This window comes from Podarcis erhardii (genome assembly GCF_964252035.2).
Source record: "Podarcis erhardii genome assembly, chromosome: 3".
Classification (NCBI taxonomy): Eukaryota; Metazoa; Chordata; class Lepidosauria; order Squamata; family Lacertidae; genus Podarcis; species Podarcis erhardii.
The window spans coordinates 98,263,240-98,279,512 of NC_138507.1; the positions used below are offsets into that span (position 1 = coordinate 98,263,240).

At 44.4% G+C, this 16,273-nt stretch overlaps 1 protein-coding gene across 3 annotated transcripts in view; it reads right to left on the reverse strand.

The window, feature by feature from the left end:
• The window catches only part of RPS6KC1 (ribosomal protein S6 kinase C1), a 96,475-nt gene that overhangs the window by 23,287 nt on the left and 56,915 nt on the right, over positions 1-16,273 (reverse strand). For all 3 annotated transcript variants that reach the window (XR_014154534.1, XM_081854563.1, XM_081854564.1), the window contains 2 exons: positions 6,299-6,346; positions 4,710-4,842 (listed from right to left, as the gene is read on the reverse strand). Coding sequence is in view for 2 of the 3 variants with exons in the window: in XM_081854563.1 (XP_081710689.1) it covers positions 4,710-4,842; positions 6,299-6,346 (181 nt within the window). In the remaining variant the exon portion in view is untranslated. The remainder of the gene's footprint in view (positions 1-4,709; positions 4,843-6,298; positions 6,347-16,273) is intronic.

The window sequence follows — 16,273 nt, forward strand, 5'->3', positions numbered from 1 at the left end:
TGTAATTATGTCTTTATGAATGACACACTAATAATCTTTTCTATCTTGTACTGCGATGGATAAGATCAATTAAATGCATTAGGCAGAGCTGGTGCACTACTGGCCATCTAATGCATGTAAAAATATCAGGGGGTTGGGAAATCAATCGATGCAAAGGAGTTTCCTTAAATATTGCACCTTATTAGCAATTAGGAAAGGTTCACAGGTAGAGGGCATGCTTTGCATGCAAAAGGTCCCAGGTCCAGTCCCTTGCATCAGCTGCCTAATAGACACTTTCCATGTCAGCATCTAAATATCCATGTAGCTTCCCTTCAGTCATTCAGACTTTTGGGCTGGGGGGTTGCGGGGGGCGCACGCTGTTGCTACTATTGGTATTCATTTTTGCATCTTTACTGTTAGATCTTATGATTTATGATTTATATGGATATTGTTCAATTTGCTTGTGTACTTTTTGCTCTGTTTTTCTTTGGACCACAATTGGTGAGTCTAAGATTGGGGTCTTGTCATCTGGGCAGCCCAGGATCCCCATACACACCGCCCAGGTTTGCACCCTGGAAAGGTCACTCCAGTACTGCTAACACAGTGGTCTGACTTCACCCCTGAAGAGACACTCCATTGTCTCTTGAGGCAGATGGACACCAACACGCATCAACTTTTAGATGTGTTTTATTTATTATTCATGACTACTTTTGTTCTGTTTGTAATTATGTAAATCTTCTCATGTTGTAAGCGGCCTTGAGACACACCACCACCAAGCTAGATCCAGGTAAGAGCCATCTCTCAAAAGTGGTTTATATTTACTGAACAATTTTTGTGTCAAGCTAAAAAGAGTCTTCGGGGGGGGGGGCACGCGCTTCCTGCTTTGTGTCCATGGAACAAAACATACGGCTGGCAGTACTTCTGACTAGAGACGTCAGAGCAGTCTACTGAAAATGGGGATGGGGGCAGAGACTGAAGGAGGTTCACTTATTTGTCCCCTGTCTGGAACAGAAATCAATCCAGGGAATATGACTGATATTCACTGTTGTTTCGCTCAGTGCACAAAACAATACACAACTGATTATCCCACCACCGCTCAATTTACAGTGTGCTTCCTTTGCACTAAAATGAACAGGTCAGAATAATTTAATGGCAAGATAATGTGAAATGAATAATGTCGTTTGGGGCAGAAGATGAACTGCAGTGTTAAAGAAACAGTGCTGCACTGAGACGAAGACATGGCAGAATGGAAAACAGTACCTTTCTACATCCACACGCATGACCCTTAAGACTGTAGACGGGAAAGATATAAGGCTACTATAGTATTGTCCTGCTACAATATCAGCGTCTGCTAACAGGAAACATCTTCATCTTGAAGTTTCTTGAGTGCTTTCCAGATGGATATGAACTCCAGCTTGTTTATGCTTAAAAAGAGTTGACACTTTCTAACAGCCACTTAAACTCCGATATCCGTCAAAGCCCTTCGCACCCCTTGCCCCCCAGACTGTTTTAAAGGAGTCTGGGGGGCCAGGGGTGGGGAGGGCTTTGACGGATATCAGCGTCTAAGTGGCTGTTGGGAAGTGTCAACTCTTTTTAAGCATAAACAAGCATCTGTTTCAACAATTTCTGGCACTGACACCGCTAAGTAGTAGTGAAGCCTCAGATTGGCTTTCCATCACATTACATCTAGCCAAGTGCTTTGTGACATAGCTAACAGACACTTTATGGATGTCCTCGTCTTTAACAAGACATTTAATACATCGTGACCAAGTTGCGGGAGAGACAGTGGGGGGGGGGGAGGAAGAGAGAAGAGATAAGGTTCTACTAGATTGATCTATGATGTCTGGATACGACTATAAGAAAAACATTGGCACTGCTGCTTTCTGTTGCTTTGAGTCTGGTTTCCAGAATGCAGCTCAGGATTTCTAAAACATGACTGGATGGATATATTCTGGAATTAAGTAAAAGTGAAAAAAGGGGGGGCAAGAGGAAACAGACTTTGGCAATCCCACCTACCATTGCACCCAATGTGTTTTGACTACACGAGATTTTGGCTTTAGGGGCAATCCCCAGAACGTAACCCCACGCAAACTGAGGGATTGCCGTACAGTGGTACCTCAGGTTACATACGCTTCAGGTTACATACACTTCAGATTACAGACTCCACTAACCCAGAAATAGTGCTTCAGGTTAAGAACTTTGCTTCAGGATAAGAACAGAAATCAGGCTCCAGAGGAGCGGTGGCAGCAGGAGGCCCCATTAGCTAAAGTGGTGCTTAAGAACAGTTTCAGGTTAAGTATGGACCTCCGGAACGAATTAAGTACTTAACCCGAGGTACCACTGTATGTTTGTCCTTGGTATAAGCTTTCGTGTGCATGCACACTTCTTTAGATACCTGCATGCACACGAAAGCTTATACCAAGAATTAAGTACTTAACCCGAGGTACCACTGTACTTAACCAGAGGTACCCGAGGTACCACTGTATAGCGATATTAGCAGCAATGTACTTTTTTAAGGCTCCATTTCATTCTAAACAAAAGGGCTAATTAAATGTAAGAAATATTTAAATCCCTGTGTTATTCAGGTGGGCGGGGGGAGTTAATAAGTAATTATTCTTTGCCACCTGTTCCCTGAACATACCAGCAAATTTCCTAAAGACATGGAAGCCACCACTCTGCTGTGCTGCTTTCAACTCCTATGTGATGCCATTGGCTATTTTTCCTTTTAGAAAACCAGATCAGCTGCTGCGTTGACTGTGGAAACTCAACAAAAAGCTTGCTTTAAAAAATAAAATAAAAATAAATAATAATTAAAAGCAGCAGTGATTATTCTCATATGGATGATAGGTATATTAACCACAGAACAGAAACCGGCTCATTTGCCGAAGATTACAAGGGGTTTAACTTCTCCCATGTTAGGAACAGCCATGCATTTAAGCACTAGCCTGGTAGGCAAGGGCAATATGGACTTGTATGCAGGCGAGTTCAGGGAACTCACCTGGGCTAGTGAAGGGAAGCCAGAGTGCTCCGTCTCTTGTCTGCATCCAGCAAGGAAACCAAGTGGGTTGCCCAAAGAAGGAAGCCCTCAACCCCAACATCCAGCACAGAAATGCAGCAGGCAAACAGAGTTCTTTGTCCTGCCTCTGCAAGCTTTCAACAGGTAAGCAGGGCCGTCCCTAACCATTAGGCAGAGTGAGGCGACTGCCTCAAATGTCAGGTGCCGGGAGTGCGAGAGTGAGACAAGAGCTATGTGTGCCACACAGCCTGCCCTGTGCCCCCTGAGAAGAAGAGAAGAGTTTGGATTTGATATCCCGCTTTATCACTACCCGAAGGAGTCTCAAAGTGGCTAACGTTCTCCTTTCCCTTCCTCCCCCACAACAAACACTCTGTGAGGTGAGTGGGGCTGAGAGACTTCAGAGAAGTGTGACAGGCCCAAGGTCACCCAGCAGCTGCATGTGGAGGAGCGGAGACGCGAACCCGGTTCACCAGATTATGAGTCTACCGCTCTCTGCTGTTCTCTGGTGAGGTGGACGCTGCCCCATCAGCATTGCTGAAGTAAGTTTCAACTCTGACTATGGTCAGTTTCTGTCCATGGAATGAGGGGGTTGGGGGGGGGGGACCAGCTTGCCCTTCATTTCATCAGCAGCAACTGTGTATTGAGGAAGTTAGCTATTTTTGCCAGCTAGGGAGTTCTGCAGTTTTATTTACCAGGCTGCTTTAAAACAGAGCCATGTTCAGAGGTCGCCTGCCTGCTAAGAATCAGACATGGGGGGCAGAGGTCAGGTGTTGCCTTCAGAGCCTGCTTTTGGGATTTCTAGAGGTACCTGGATGGCTACAGTTGGAAATGGGGTGTTGGACCAGATGGAACTTTGGATCTGAGCCAGGAGTACTCTCCTTATAGTCTAATGGCAGGAGCAAGGAACATGTGGCGGCCCAGATGTAGCTGGGCTACAACCTATCTGAGAATATCATCACTGCTTTGCACAACACATTTCATTTTGAAGGCTGATTAAGCAGCCACCTTGCACACCCCATCGCCTTGCACACTCACAGCTGGGCTGGGGGGTTTTGAGCACTGCCACTTTTGAAATGCAGCAACGAGCAACATATTGGAAAGCCAAAAGGCTTCTGCTGTCATTAAGAAACTGCCTCAAAGTAATGTATATATCTCAAACTCAATAAAAATTTCCGGGTCAGGATAGGGACTTGCTGCCGCTCAATATGGGTCGAAACATGGTAAGTGCACCACATTGCTCCAGAAACATTAAAAAAAAACCACATTACAAATCCCAGGTGCATGACTTGCATAGGAGATTCATACGCACTAAAACAAGCCATAAGTTAGCATGGCAGTAAAATGCTCAGGTTGACTGAGGTTTAGTGCCAGCAGTGCCGAAAAAGGCTTCCCCACATCCCTCCCCCAAACTTTTAACTGGTATTGGGGTCCTCTTAAACTGAGAGCTGTTGCCCTCCTGTGTTTTGGTGCTTCATGAGGGTTGGGGAAAACTTCCAAGACAAGAGCAAAAATGCAACAAGTGGGAACTGCACATAGCAAGCGATTCGGAAAGAGGCGTGTGGCATTTATGTGCTTTGCAGCCGTGCCTCCAAAACCTCTGGCTTGAAAGACAGCCCTCTATCTCCGGGATGCTGTTGACTGAAAAGCCAGCATCGTTCTCCTCCTCCTACCCTCCCCGATCCCTCCTGCAAGAGATCTGAAGCGGCAGACCCACCTTCTGCATGGCGCAGTACAAGGAAGACCGACTCCTCCGAGATGATGTACTTGTGCAGGGCCACCATGTTGGGCACACAGCGGGGGATGATGGTCTTTCTCTTCCTGCTGTACTCGCTACTTTTCCTTAGACCCTGACAGAGAACAAAAAGGTCAGTTGTACCCTCAGTTGCCTTTGCAGCATGCTGTGCTCAGTGTTTATCAACCAAACTAATCTATCCGAGTTACTCCAGGCTTCAGAGAAGCCACTCATCTGCTGCTCTATGGCCCTCGGTCCCCCGAGGCCCTGCTGATGGCATCTGGCGCAGGTCCAGAGAACAGAAGATGGCACAAAGCTCCCATTAAAATCAATTACATGGGTCAATGTTTTCATTAGAATCTCTCGCAAACCAAGTCATCAGGATGACACTCTGTTATTTCCCCGTGACCTTTTTTTAAAAATCTATTTTGGAGGGTGGGTGGGTGCCGTACTTTAAGTTGGAGAGTAAGGTGCAAATTTTTACATCCACCCACGTTTCATAGGCAAGCCTTCCCCCCTACACACACACACACTCCGACCCACTTTTAATGGGTTAGGAGCAAGCACACACCACTCTGTCTTTCCCTCAGCTTGATGGCGTGACACGGTTTGTTTCCCGAAGAGGTTATTACTTCAAAAGGTGGCACGGGCAAAGGAAAGCGTGATGAGGGGAGCCTTGCTGCTGGTATACATACAGATAAAATGTGTTTCAGGAAACTAAAGCAGGTTTTGCCAGCCTGGTGCCCTCCAGATGTTTTGGAGTTGTGGTCCTAAAAATCTGGAGGGCACCAGATTGGCAAAGGCTACACAAAGGTCATAGGCATCCATTTGATGGCTTCACATTGCGCATTTTGTTTTACAAACTTGCTGAGAGGAGACAGGAGGGGGTGCTGCATTGCCACCCTTAGCTGACACAGACCTCACAGAACATAAAGCTACAAAATAAAAAATACATAATAAAAATAAGAACAAAGACATACTCCTCCACTTCCACAACACATTTAAGGGGAATCGGATGTTGAATCAGCCAAAGGCATGGTTGAAGGGAAACATTTTTGCCAGGCACTTAGAGGGGTACAATGAAAACGCCAGCCGAACTTCCCTGGGGAGAGCATTCCACAAACAGGGAGCCACTGCAGAAAAAGCCCATTCTCAGGGTGCCACCTTCCGGAGCTCTCCTGGAGGAGGCAGGCGAAGAAGGCCCTCAGAAGGTGATCTCAGGGTCTGGGCAGGTTCATATGGAGAGAGGTGGTCCTTAAGGCTTGTTTCTACACACATACCTCTCTATCCTCCATGCAGACAAGCAAGAGGCTCTATTTTGTGTTGATGCCACATGAGCCTCACCAACTCAGGGGATAACCAGCAATACTCTGACAGATGGATCTCAGTGATCAAGCTGGGATATAAGGGTTCAGGTGGGCCCCTAAGGTACCCTGGACCTAAGTTGTTCAAGGCTTTATCAATTAGTGCCTATGGCACTTTGGGGTCTTTATTTTGTTGACTGAATCTGTGGGCAGGCGAGGAGACAAACATCAGCGCACCAAGTGATATAGGAAAAAATAATGACTTACCTTCAGTATAAATGTCTGCTGTGTCCTAGTATCCATTACCAGCAAAACCTAAATGAAACCAGCAATTACAAAAATGCAGGCAATTTGTATGAGCTTTCACGGAACAGCTCTTATGGCTTCCTCTCTGCATATCAGAGAGTACAAGACCCCCGCAAAGGAACTCTACAAAACCCCTCGAATATAGGCAACAACTTATTGCATTTTTAGAAAAACATAATGCTGCAAAGGCTTAACAAGACAGTGGGTCATTCAAGAATGCAACGTGATAGTGGGGTGTATCAGCTTTTACACACCAGTACACAACTCCCAAACTACCACTTGATTTTAGAGTGTTTGCTATCTACTATTTTAATAATGTGTATGTTCCCACCCAGGGACCACTGACTTTGCTGCTTTGTTTTGAGAGGGGCATTACAGAGAACCAGTTTACCACAGCAGGAGAACAATGTATGAGCTACAGAGGAAGAAGCAACTTTTAATAGGAGTCTTATCTGTTGTGCAAATCAGACCCTTTGCAGAATATGATTGCAACAGCTTAAAACAAAATCGAGAGAAGTTCACTTTCTTCTCAAATATGATGAACACAGCCACAGCTACACCACCCTCGCCCAATGTGTTAGCATTACCTTTGTTAACACTAATGTCCTGGTTTATCTCATAGTCATAAATGGTTGGGTGATGACACCTAATCTGGGCTTGTATTTACTGAATATCCAAAGTGTAAACTTGCTGCAGGGAAGCCCATGGTTAGCTTCGGTCCTTATCCAGTGGCAATTATCCAGATACTCTGAACGCAGAAACCTGCAAGTGGTCAGAACTTCCAGAATCTTGTTTGATCCTCATACTAAGATTTCCCCCAAAGCTAAAGAGCTTCTGCTGCAGAACTCATTCAGAGCATGACCCATATGCGTATTGTGGACATTTAAAGATCTCATATATAGTAGGGCTGGGATTCATCTGCTGAAAATTGTGTCTGGCTGGAATTATCGGGAAGTGGCTAAAATATCCAGGAAAACCCAGGCATATGGCAGCCCATATTGGCAATGTTGATTTTTTTGGCGATTTTCCTAAAAAATATAGGTAAAAACTTCCATTTTTATTTTTTTTTATTTTTTTTTGAGGGGGGAAAAGCTCAACAACTTCTGCATCTGGATTTTCACTTTCTGAAATATGGCAACCCTAGTATATAGTTTGTTTATTTGTGTATTGTAAATTGTATTCTATTATTTATCCCAGCTAATACAATGAAGACTTCTAACAACATGCAATAAAAACAACATTCAATAAAAGTTCCAAAACGCTAGGTAATAATTCTAGCTTCATGGAGATCAGTAACAAAATGGTGTGGCATATTCATGTTCGTGCCCAGAATAGTCACTCTATTCCCTCTTCCACCCATTTTCCACGGCCCCCGCCTCTGCCAACAGACAGTCATCACTCTTTGCCCATTGAATAGGCTCAGTCCTTGCCATGATGTTTTTGAGGTGTTCTCCCTCCCCGCAGTCTCCCCACTCCCTGGAAATATTATTTGTACTTCGGAAAACCCTAGGGTTCGTTCCCAAGCGGGATGATACTTTTCCTTGCAGGTGCATAGTGCCATTTTGGCTACATGAAGAACAGCACTCAGATAAATGAATTCACTTCTAGCATATGCATACACACAAGTGCTGATTCTACGTCCCTTGGTTGGTGAGTTTCCCATCAAGATTTTATAAGATTGCAAATCAGGGCTATTTAAAAGCAGACTAGGAACTGATAGGATAAATCATAGCAGGAAAATTGAGCTGTGGTCTCCCTGTTTAGCCAAAAGGCAAGGGTGGAAAAGACATGCCAAATTAAAATAGATAAAAATGCTTAGAAAGTGATACATCAATTTTCCCAGGGACTTTGTCTTTTCAACCAAGTTTGTTTTCAGCTAGCTAACATTCACATTGAGGCAGTAAATACAAGAACATATGTGATTTTTTTTAAAATGTGCCCTTTGACTGTCAATTTTTCCCAAACAGGTGTTGGTTAAATGATTATAAATTGGCCCCTGGATACACCTCTTCAACTGAGCCGTACAGGACTGGAGATAATATAATTAGAGTAAAAACATCAGGCTGGTGAATGCTTTCCATCTGCTTGGCAATAATGTTTAGTTAACAATAGTCTTTAAAAAGAAGCACCTTCAACTTCCCTTCTTAAAGTTATTTATAGGGCCATTCTTAACACCCCAGCACTCTTGCTAACAAGAGCTTTAGCCACTTGGAAATTATAAGCCATACGGCTAATTCCAAAAAAGAAACGTCTGCACACAACATCTGCAGCTCTCCAATTTTAAATGAAGCAACCTCATTTTAGAGTCATTTCTTAATGAATGGGCCTACGACTCTGTATTAATATTATCATTGCATACACAAAGATCATAAGGAGCCAAGCGTTTATTTGGGGGGGGGGGGCAGAATACCAACACAAGGCTAATCGGTAGTGAAGCCGGCAGCATAAAGGACAGAATAATAGCTTCTTTAACCCACAAGAGGGCTGGATCATTTGTAGGCTAGAACATACCAATTTAATAATACTGCTCATGGCTTTGCTCACCTTTATAAAGACAAAAATCTAATTTGGACTAATTTGATATGATCGTCTTCCCAATCAAAAGCGCCCAACACAGACTTTCATTTCAGGATAAAACAACTGCTGTAACCAAGCCGTCATGAAATAATTACCTTTGATAGAATATCATTATTGGGACAAATACCATTAAAAGAATGCTCCATTTAATTCCTCCTGTAGCTCCCAACTAGTATGTGGGGTGGCTCTTAATTGTCTAAGCAGGAGTAGGTCACATGTTGATCACAAGCCACATGCAGCCATCAGGTGCATAGTCCAACTCTTCCTCCACAAATGACCTTGAGCACAGCTCACCCACATCCTATTCATGTCAACTGCAGAAGCGCCATTTTTGTTGAGCTTTGCCAACTCAAAGCTGGAAACAATGGCCAACCACTTCGTCAAGCACTGCTCACCAATCTTCCGTCTCCTCCTATTGTTCACGTCAGGCCTTGATGGAACCAGGCACCAATTTACTTGCAACTGTGAAAATTCTATGCTCAAAACTCACCAACGGGGCTAAAAAGAGGAAAGCCAACCCTAACAATACACACTTCCATTTTGTTTTAACGGAGAACTGTTCCTTTTAGCAGCCTTTTTTTTAAAGTAAAGGTAAATGACCCTTGGATGGTTAAGTCCAGTCAAAGGTGTCCATGGGGTGCGGCGCTCATCTCGCTTCAGGCCAAGGGAGCCGGCATTTGTCTGCAGACAGCTTTCCGGGTCATGTGGCCAACATGATTAAACCGCTTCTGGCACATGAGAACATTGAGACGAAAACCAGAGTGCACGGAAACGTCCTTTACCATTCTGCCACAGTGGTACCTATTTTTCTACTTTCACTGATATGCTTTCGAACTGCTAGGTTGGTAGGAGCTGGGACAGAGCAACGGGAGCTCGCTCTGTCACATGAATTCGAACTGCCAACCTTCTGATCAGCAAGCCCAAGAGGCTCAGTGGTTTAGACCACAGTGCCACCCGCATCTCTTTCCTTTTTTAGTAAATAGCGTAGAAGCAGATGCATTGGTATAGCCACAGAACTATCATCTATTTTTATGAAGGCTCTGATATATGTATCACTAATACATGTGGTAAGATCACAGCATACCACCTCCTGGCTCCCGTCAGATTTCATAGGTTTCCATGGGTGGTGAACCACCATTTTGTCAGCATTCATGACTTGCCAAATGGCCACATGCCCAAGGAGCCACCATTATCTCAACTGTTGCCCATCAGTGAAATTCTAGGCAGGTTTACCCAGAAGTCAGTCACTTGTGTTTAACAGGGCTTTCCCTTGTTTTTATGTCTTTAGGTTTGCCATCTAAATTTTCACCTGGCAAAATTAAGATGTTTTGACCAGGGAAGCTTGAGGAATATGATTTCTGTGAATTCCGATGTGAACTGGCATGCCCTGCTGGATGAATTGTGAAGATCAGAATATAATTATCCTTCTGATTTTGTACTTCCCCAGATTTGGTGATACGGCTCTCAGCTAAAAAAGTTTTTTTAAAAAAAATAAATGCCCATGCAGTTTTTATTGAGTTAAGAGACTCCATCAGTGTGTTAAGTTGCCTAGCTGTACCTGTAAAGGTAAAAAAGGTAAAGGACCCCTGGATGGTTAAGTCCAGTCAAACTTAACTGTGGAGTGCGCAGCTCATCTTGCTTCAGTGAACGTGACATCTGAAAATGAGCCCTGATTTTAAAAAAAAAAAGCTTTCTGAACTCTAAACCAACACAATCACCTCATGCTTTAAACCCCTGATTAGCAACTACTTGTACTAGGACGGAGTGAAGTAGCATCTCAACCCCACTGTCAGCCCTCAAAGGAGTCTGCTAGCAAGTTCTGCCACCAAGGATGCCAACCTTCCTTGCCACAGCTTAGTGGTAAAGAATCTGTTTTGCATAAAGAAGGTTCTAGGTTTAATCTGCAGCATCTCCAGGTAGAGCTGGAATAAATCCTTCCGTGAAACTCTGGAGAGATTCTGCCAGTCAGTGTAGACAATACTGAGCTAGATGGACCCATGGTCTGACTCAGTACAGTCGTATCTTGGGAGTCGAACGCCTTGCAAGCTGAACGTTTTGGCTCCCAAACGCTGCAACCCTGGAAGTGAGTCTTCCAGTTTGCAAACTTTCTTTGGAACCCGAACGTTCGATGTGGGTTCTGCAGCTTCCAATTGGCTGCAGGAGCTTCCTTCAGCCAATCAGAAGCCGCGCCTTGGTTTCTGAATGTTTCGGAAGGCGAACGGACTTCCGGAACGGATTCTGCTCCACTTCCGAGGTACGAATGTATAAGGCACCTTCTTATAGTCCCTTTGCTCTAGTCTAGATGAGCAAAGCAGAAAGAAAAGACTAGGCTATGATCCCCAAAGCGACTGTATTTGGACAGGGGCCTCTGGTTCTCTCTGGTTTGCTTTCAACTGCTCTGCAGCCAAAATGGCACCTCTCCATAATGGCACCCATCACAGTGGGACTTTGGGACAGGACTCCAGGATCCCACACAGCTTTGCAGGGCAGAAGGGCCAGAAAACACAGCAGAGCTGGCGTTCTGCATTTAGAAGCGAACAATTTGATCCACTTTACCATCTAAACAGGCAGGGGTGGGGGGGTGGGGGTGGGGGTGGCTGTCCCCCATAAAGACCATTAAGAACGAAGCCTAAAATGACCAAACTGCACAACTGCCTCTCCGACAACTTAGTGAGGTTTTTTTTATTAAAAAAACCCAGCTGACTACAAAACCTTTACTAATGCTTTAAAGACAAATATGCAGATCACATTGAAACAGTAAGAGGAAAAACCAAGTCAATGCCTTCAAAGGCCTCTTTGTGCTTTGACAGTAGTTTCAGTCTCCAAGTCAGCAGTATAAAGCTCTAAAAATTGCATGTAAAATTAGGACAAATTATTGTAAGTGGAGCAGCAAGGGAACATTAACGATATCTAAGACAGTAACACGGTAATTTCGGAAGAGGGCAGGGCTGCAAAACAAGAAAGAAAAAAATAATCCCTTTTTTTTTACGCCCCCAAAGTTGAGGATTGACACAAATACTGTGACTGTAACTTTGTAACTGTGCAAAGGTGTACCATATTTTTTTCCCATGTATTAGACGAGGTTTTTTTGACTAAAAAAATGTGTCAAAAACTGGGGTCGTCCAAAACACGGGTAGTGGGGGGGGAGGAGCTGTGCGCCACCAGCCAGCTGGCTGACGGGAGCACAACTTCCCTCGAGGCTGCTGCGTGCGGGAAACAATTTAGGGAGTGTTTCCTGCCCGCAGCTGCATGGGGAGAGAAGCTCAACAGCTTTGGGCCGTCTCCCCTCATTTTCTTAAAACTGAGTCCCCAAAAATAGAGGGGTCTTATACATGGGGGCATCTTATAGATGGAAAATTACAATACTTAACTGGCAATCAAGGAACCTGCAGCCCATATGAATGCTTTGAAAACATTTCCACTGAAATAAATGGGGTTCAGTCCCAGAATTGCACAGCATTGCAGCCTTGGCTCCACATGAAGACTTAGGCTGGAAAATCTAAATTACTCCCCGTTTCACCCTGTCACCATAAAATAAGATAATTGGGATCGAACAGTTTTGTTTACCAAAAAAAAGGAGAAGGGAAGACAAGTTTTGTGAAAATAAATAAATGCACTTTTAAAAAACAAAAACTGGAGGGTTGTTTATTTGTTTTTAAGCTGGAAAATAACCACAATTTAGCCTAAAGAAAAGAGTTGATTTTTTAAAAATAAAAAACCTTTAAACACACAGAAATTAGCAACTGTTTCGGTATGCTAATTTTTTTTAATTAAAAGATACTTCTGCAGCAAGAGCTCTTTCATATGCACTGCTGACTCTTCATCAAAAGCAAAGTTTCCAACTTAGCACCAGCCTAGCTGGTGGCAGCCTGAAGGTTTACCATCTGCTGCCACCCCAAGTCACGGTGGCCACCTTCAGAACATATGCATCAAAGCGCCAAGATAAGAGACAGAAGTAATGCTGCAGAAGTCAGCAGAAAGGGAGGGGAGCCGAAAGCCCAGAGGCGGGCAACAGGCAAGCCACCAGAAAAAGGGAATATGGCAAATCGCGAAGTCACCTTATTCAACTCCCTGCCAAGGTCACAAGGGACACAACTAGATGAACTACGAGCCAGGAATAAAATGTGCCTGTCTCCAGTCAGTTTTTCCTTCAACAGAAACTTGCATAGATGGGTTTGGAGGGACAATCTGCGTATCTGGGGGTAGTAAAACACCTCACAGGGACTTAATTCTGCTTCCCTGGATCAGTTTTTGTTTGCAAAAGCCCGTAAGACATTCAGTGCTTTATGGGAAGAGGCGTAGCTTGGTGGTAGAGCATCTGCCTTGCATGCAGAAGGTCCCAGGTTCAATCCCTGGCGTCTCCAGTTTGGGCTGAAAACCCAGAGAGCTGCTGCCAGTCAGTGTAGGCCGTACTGAGTTAGATGGACCAATGGTCCAACTCGGTGTAAGGCAACGTCCTAGGTCTGCACCTCAATACTTTCCATTGGCTGGTATAAAACAGAATCCCAAATGGGGACCCAGGGAGTATAAAAGAAAGAAATTTCACAAAGGTATCTCCGTTGGTAAAACATGAGACTCTTAAATTTCAGGCTCATGAGTTCAAGTCCAATGTTGGGCAAAAGGTTCCTGCATTGCAGGGGTTGGACTTACGATGACCCTTGTGGTCCCTTCCAACTCTACAGTTCTATGCTCTATGAAACTGAGGGTCAGAGTACATGTGCTCTGATGGTGTTTCCTGCTTGGCAGGGGGTTGGACTCGATGGCCCTTGTGGTCTCTTCCAACTCTATGATTCTATGATTCTATGATTCTATGTTTTATGTGAGAATGTGGCGATCATACAGGGTCCCCGGACGTTTGACGGTCTATTGATCCCTGTGCCACCACTGTGATTGCTTCCCCGCTGCCACCAACCCATTTCTCTCAGGTACACACGGAGTCCAGGCAGTTGTTAACATTAAACAAAATAAACAAGTTTATTTTATAAGCCTTAACAAGTTTATGGTTTTAGATGATTTTTCTTGTCAGTCTCTTAATCTTAGGTTCTTACTGGCCTATACCTTCCTAATAACTTCTAACTAATTATCCCAACTGTCTATCTGACTCCTCGTTAACAGATTCTCTCACTCTCTCACATCAAACTATCCCAACCCACAGACTTATCCTCCCTCTCTCTTCTCTAACACCTGACTAACTCCTTAACAACACTAACTCTAACTCTTAACTCCTCCCCTTGGGTTCCCACTAGCCAATCACTTCACACTCATTTAACCCTTTCCTTATGAGCCAGTATGATGTCACCTAGGAGGGCAAACGCCACAGAGAAACCTATGACTGGATTTCCCCTGCGTCGCCTTCTTTACTTCAAAGCAGATACATGAGCTACTAATTTGATCTGATAGGGGGAAGCAGTGCTGCAGGGGAAGCATTTACCCCCTTTCCCCCATGCCACCACCACCCCGATCTATTTGCTCCACATACAATGAAGCTGCTGCTAGGTCCAGGGGAAAGGGGCATACGGGCACCATACAGGAATTTGCTCTTTCTAAGAACTCAGAGAATGAACAGCATCTTTGCCAAGTTATAACTCCCAGGATTCTTTGGGCAACACCACGAGACATGTAATGTTTGCTGCACAGCCTACACCTACAGCAACCAACTTTTCTATCTCTGGAAACTTTTCCCCTGATGCGGGATGGAGAAGGGTGTATTTTCACCACACAAACTGGCCTCCTCGCAGACATGACTGCCAGGGTATTGAATTGCAAATCCAAAGAGAGATTTAATATTAAAATGGAGATTGAAGCTCCTATCTTACAAATGTGGGGGAAACCCCTTCCTTTCCTTGCAATTCCCTTTTGTCATCGTCTCCTTTTTTTCGCCATGCATTGATTAAAGAAAAGTAAGACCACAAGGAGCTAAATAGAAACTGGTTCAGCCTCTGGTCTGCCAGTTGGCTATTCCTGGCCCTAGACCACCTGCAAAAACCTCCTTCAGGCGGCAAAAAAATCCTCATTTGCTGGCTGCCCTTTCTTCCTCTTGATTTCTGCTTGCCAGCAAGTGAGAGCAAAAGAGAGGCTGAGCACATCTGGCAAGCTCTGTATTTGCTGATCTTCGGTTTTCCCCTTATTTGCAAGGCTGGCCTAGAAGGCAGTGACTGTTGCCTTCCGCTAACAGACTGCCAGCATCTCACAGGTCTCCGCCGCTGAAGTGCTCAAGCTCCATCCTGCTCCTATGCAAACAGTTCTGGCTTGTGCACCAGCAGTGGGTGAATCCCACACATGGATGCACCCCAAGACTTGCAGCTATCTGCTCCATCCCTCCTGGTGAAGGATTAGGAGGTTAAGTCGTTCCTGGACCATCCCACCGTCTTACAGATTTATACAGTATACACAGCTGAAAGCTATCATCGGCTTGGTCAAATTGCTCTTGCTGTCTAGGCTCTTTAATAAATACGCAAAGAAAGGAACACCAGACCAGATCAGACCCTTATAAGCAGATGTAAGCAGATGAGAATGAAAAAGACGTTGACTTACAAGCCTGACCTAGTGATACTGGAGGAAATGGAACTAAATTGACTCAAATCTAAGCGGTCTGACCAAAGAGGTCTGCAGTCAAGGCGGCAATATATTACTGAGAGGTCTCCTAGCATTGCAAGCTTAATGCATCATACATCGCAGCGGAAAGGGAGATGTTACTAGTTATTCCCAAGGCCACACGTTTTATCGCACTGACATCCATCAGGTATTTGTATTTATTTCTTGTGTCTTTATTTCTGGTCTTTATTTCTAACCAACAAGCAGTGGGCTGCCCACTCCTTCCCAACAGCGATCATATTTCTGAACATGGACACAGTGCAATAAGAACATGATTATCAGTGCACAAGGTCCCTTACAGGGTAGCAAGAAGAAACATTGGTAGTCCCTGCCTGAATAGGCTAGCAGCATGAAATATGACGTAGAGGAACATCAGAGGTAGAGGGGAATATGAGAGACAACGGTTATTGTGTTCAGAGACAACGGTTATTCAGTTCAGTTTTGTGAGGAATATTGTTTTTGCTTGTTACTGTGTTGTGTACTTTGTGTTTTTATATTGCAAACTGCCCTGTGATCCTCGGATGAAGGGTGGTATAGAAATTTAATTAATTAATACTAATAATAAGAAATTTGAGCCACTTGCAAAGTCCTGATCTGGCAATGGGTGCAAATGGCTCCAGCATCCAAACAGAGTGTTGGGACCTTGGCTGGGAGGGTTGTACAGAAAGAAACCTGCTCCCTCCCTCCTTCTCAGCCTAACATATCTAACTCCCTCCCCTCAACAGCCATCTCCATTTATAGCAAACAGAAGACAGTCTCACCTGC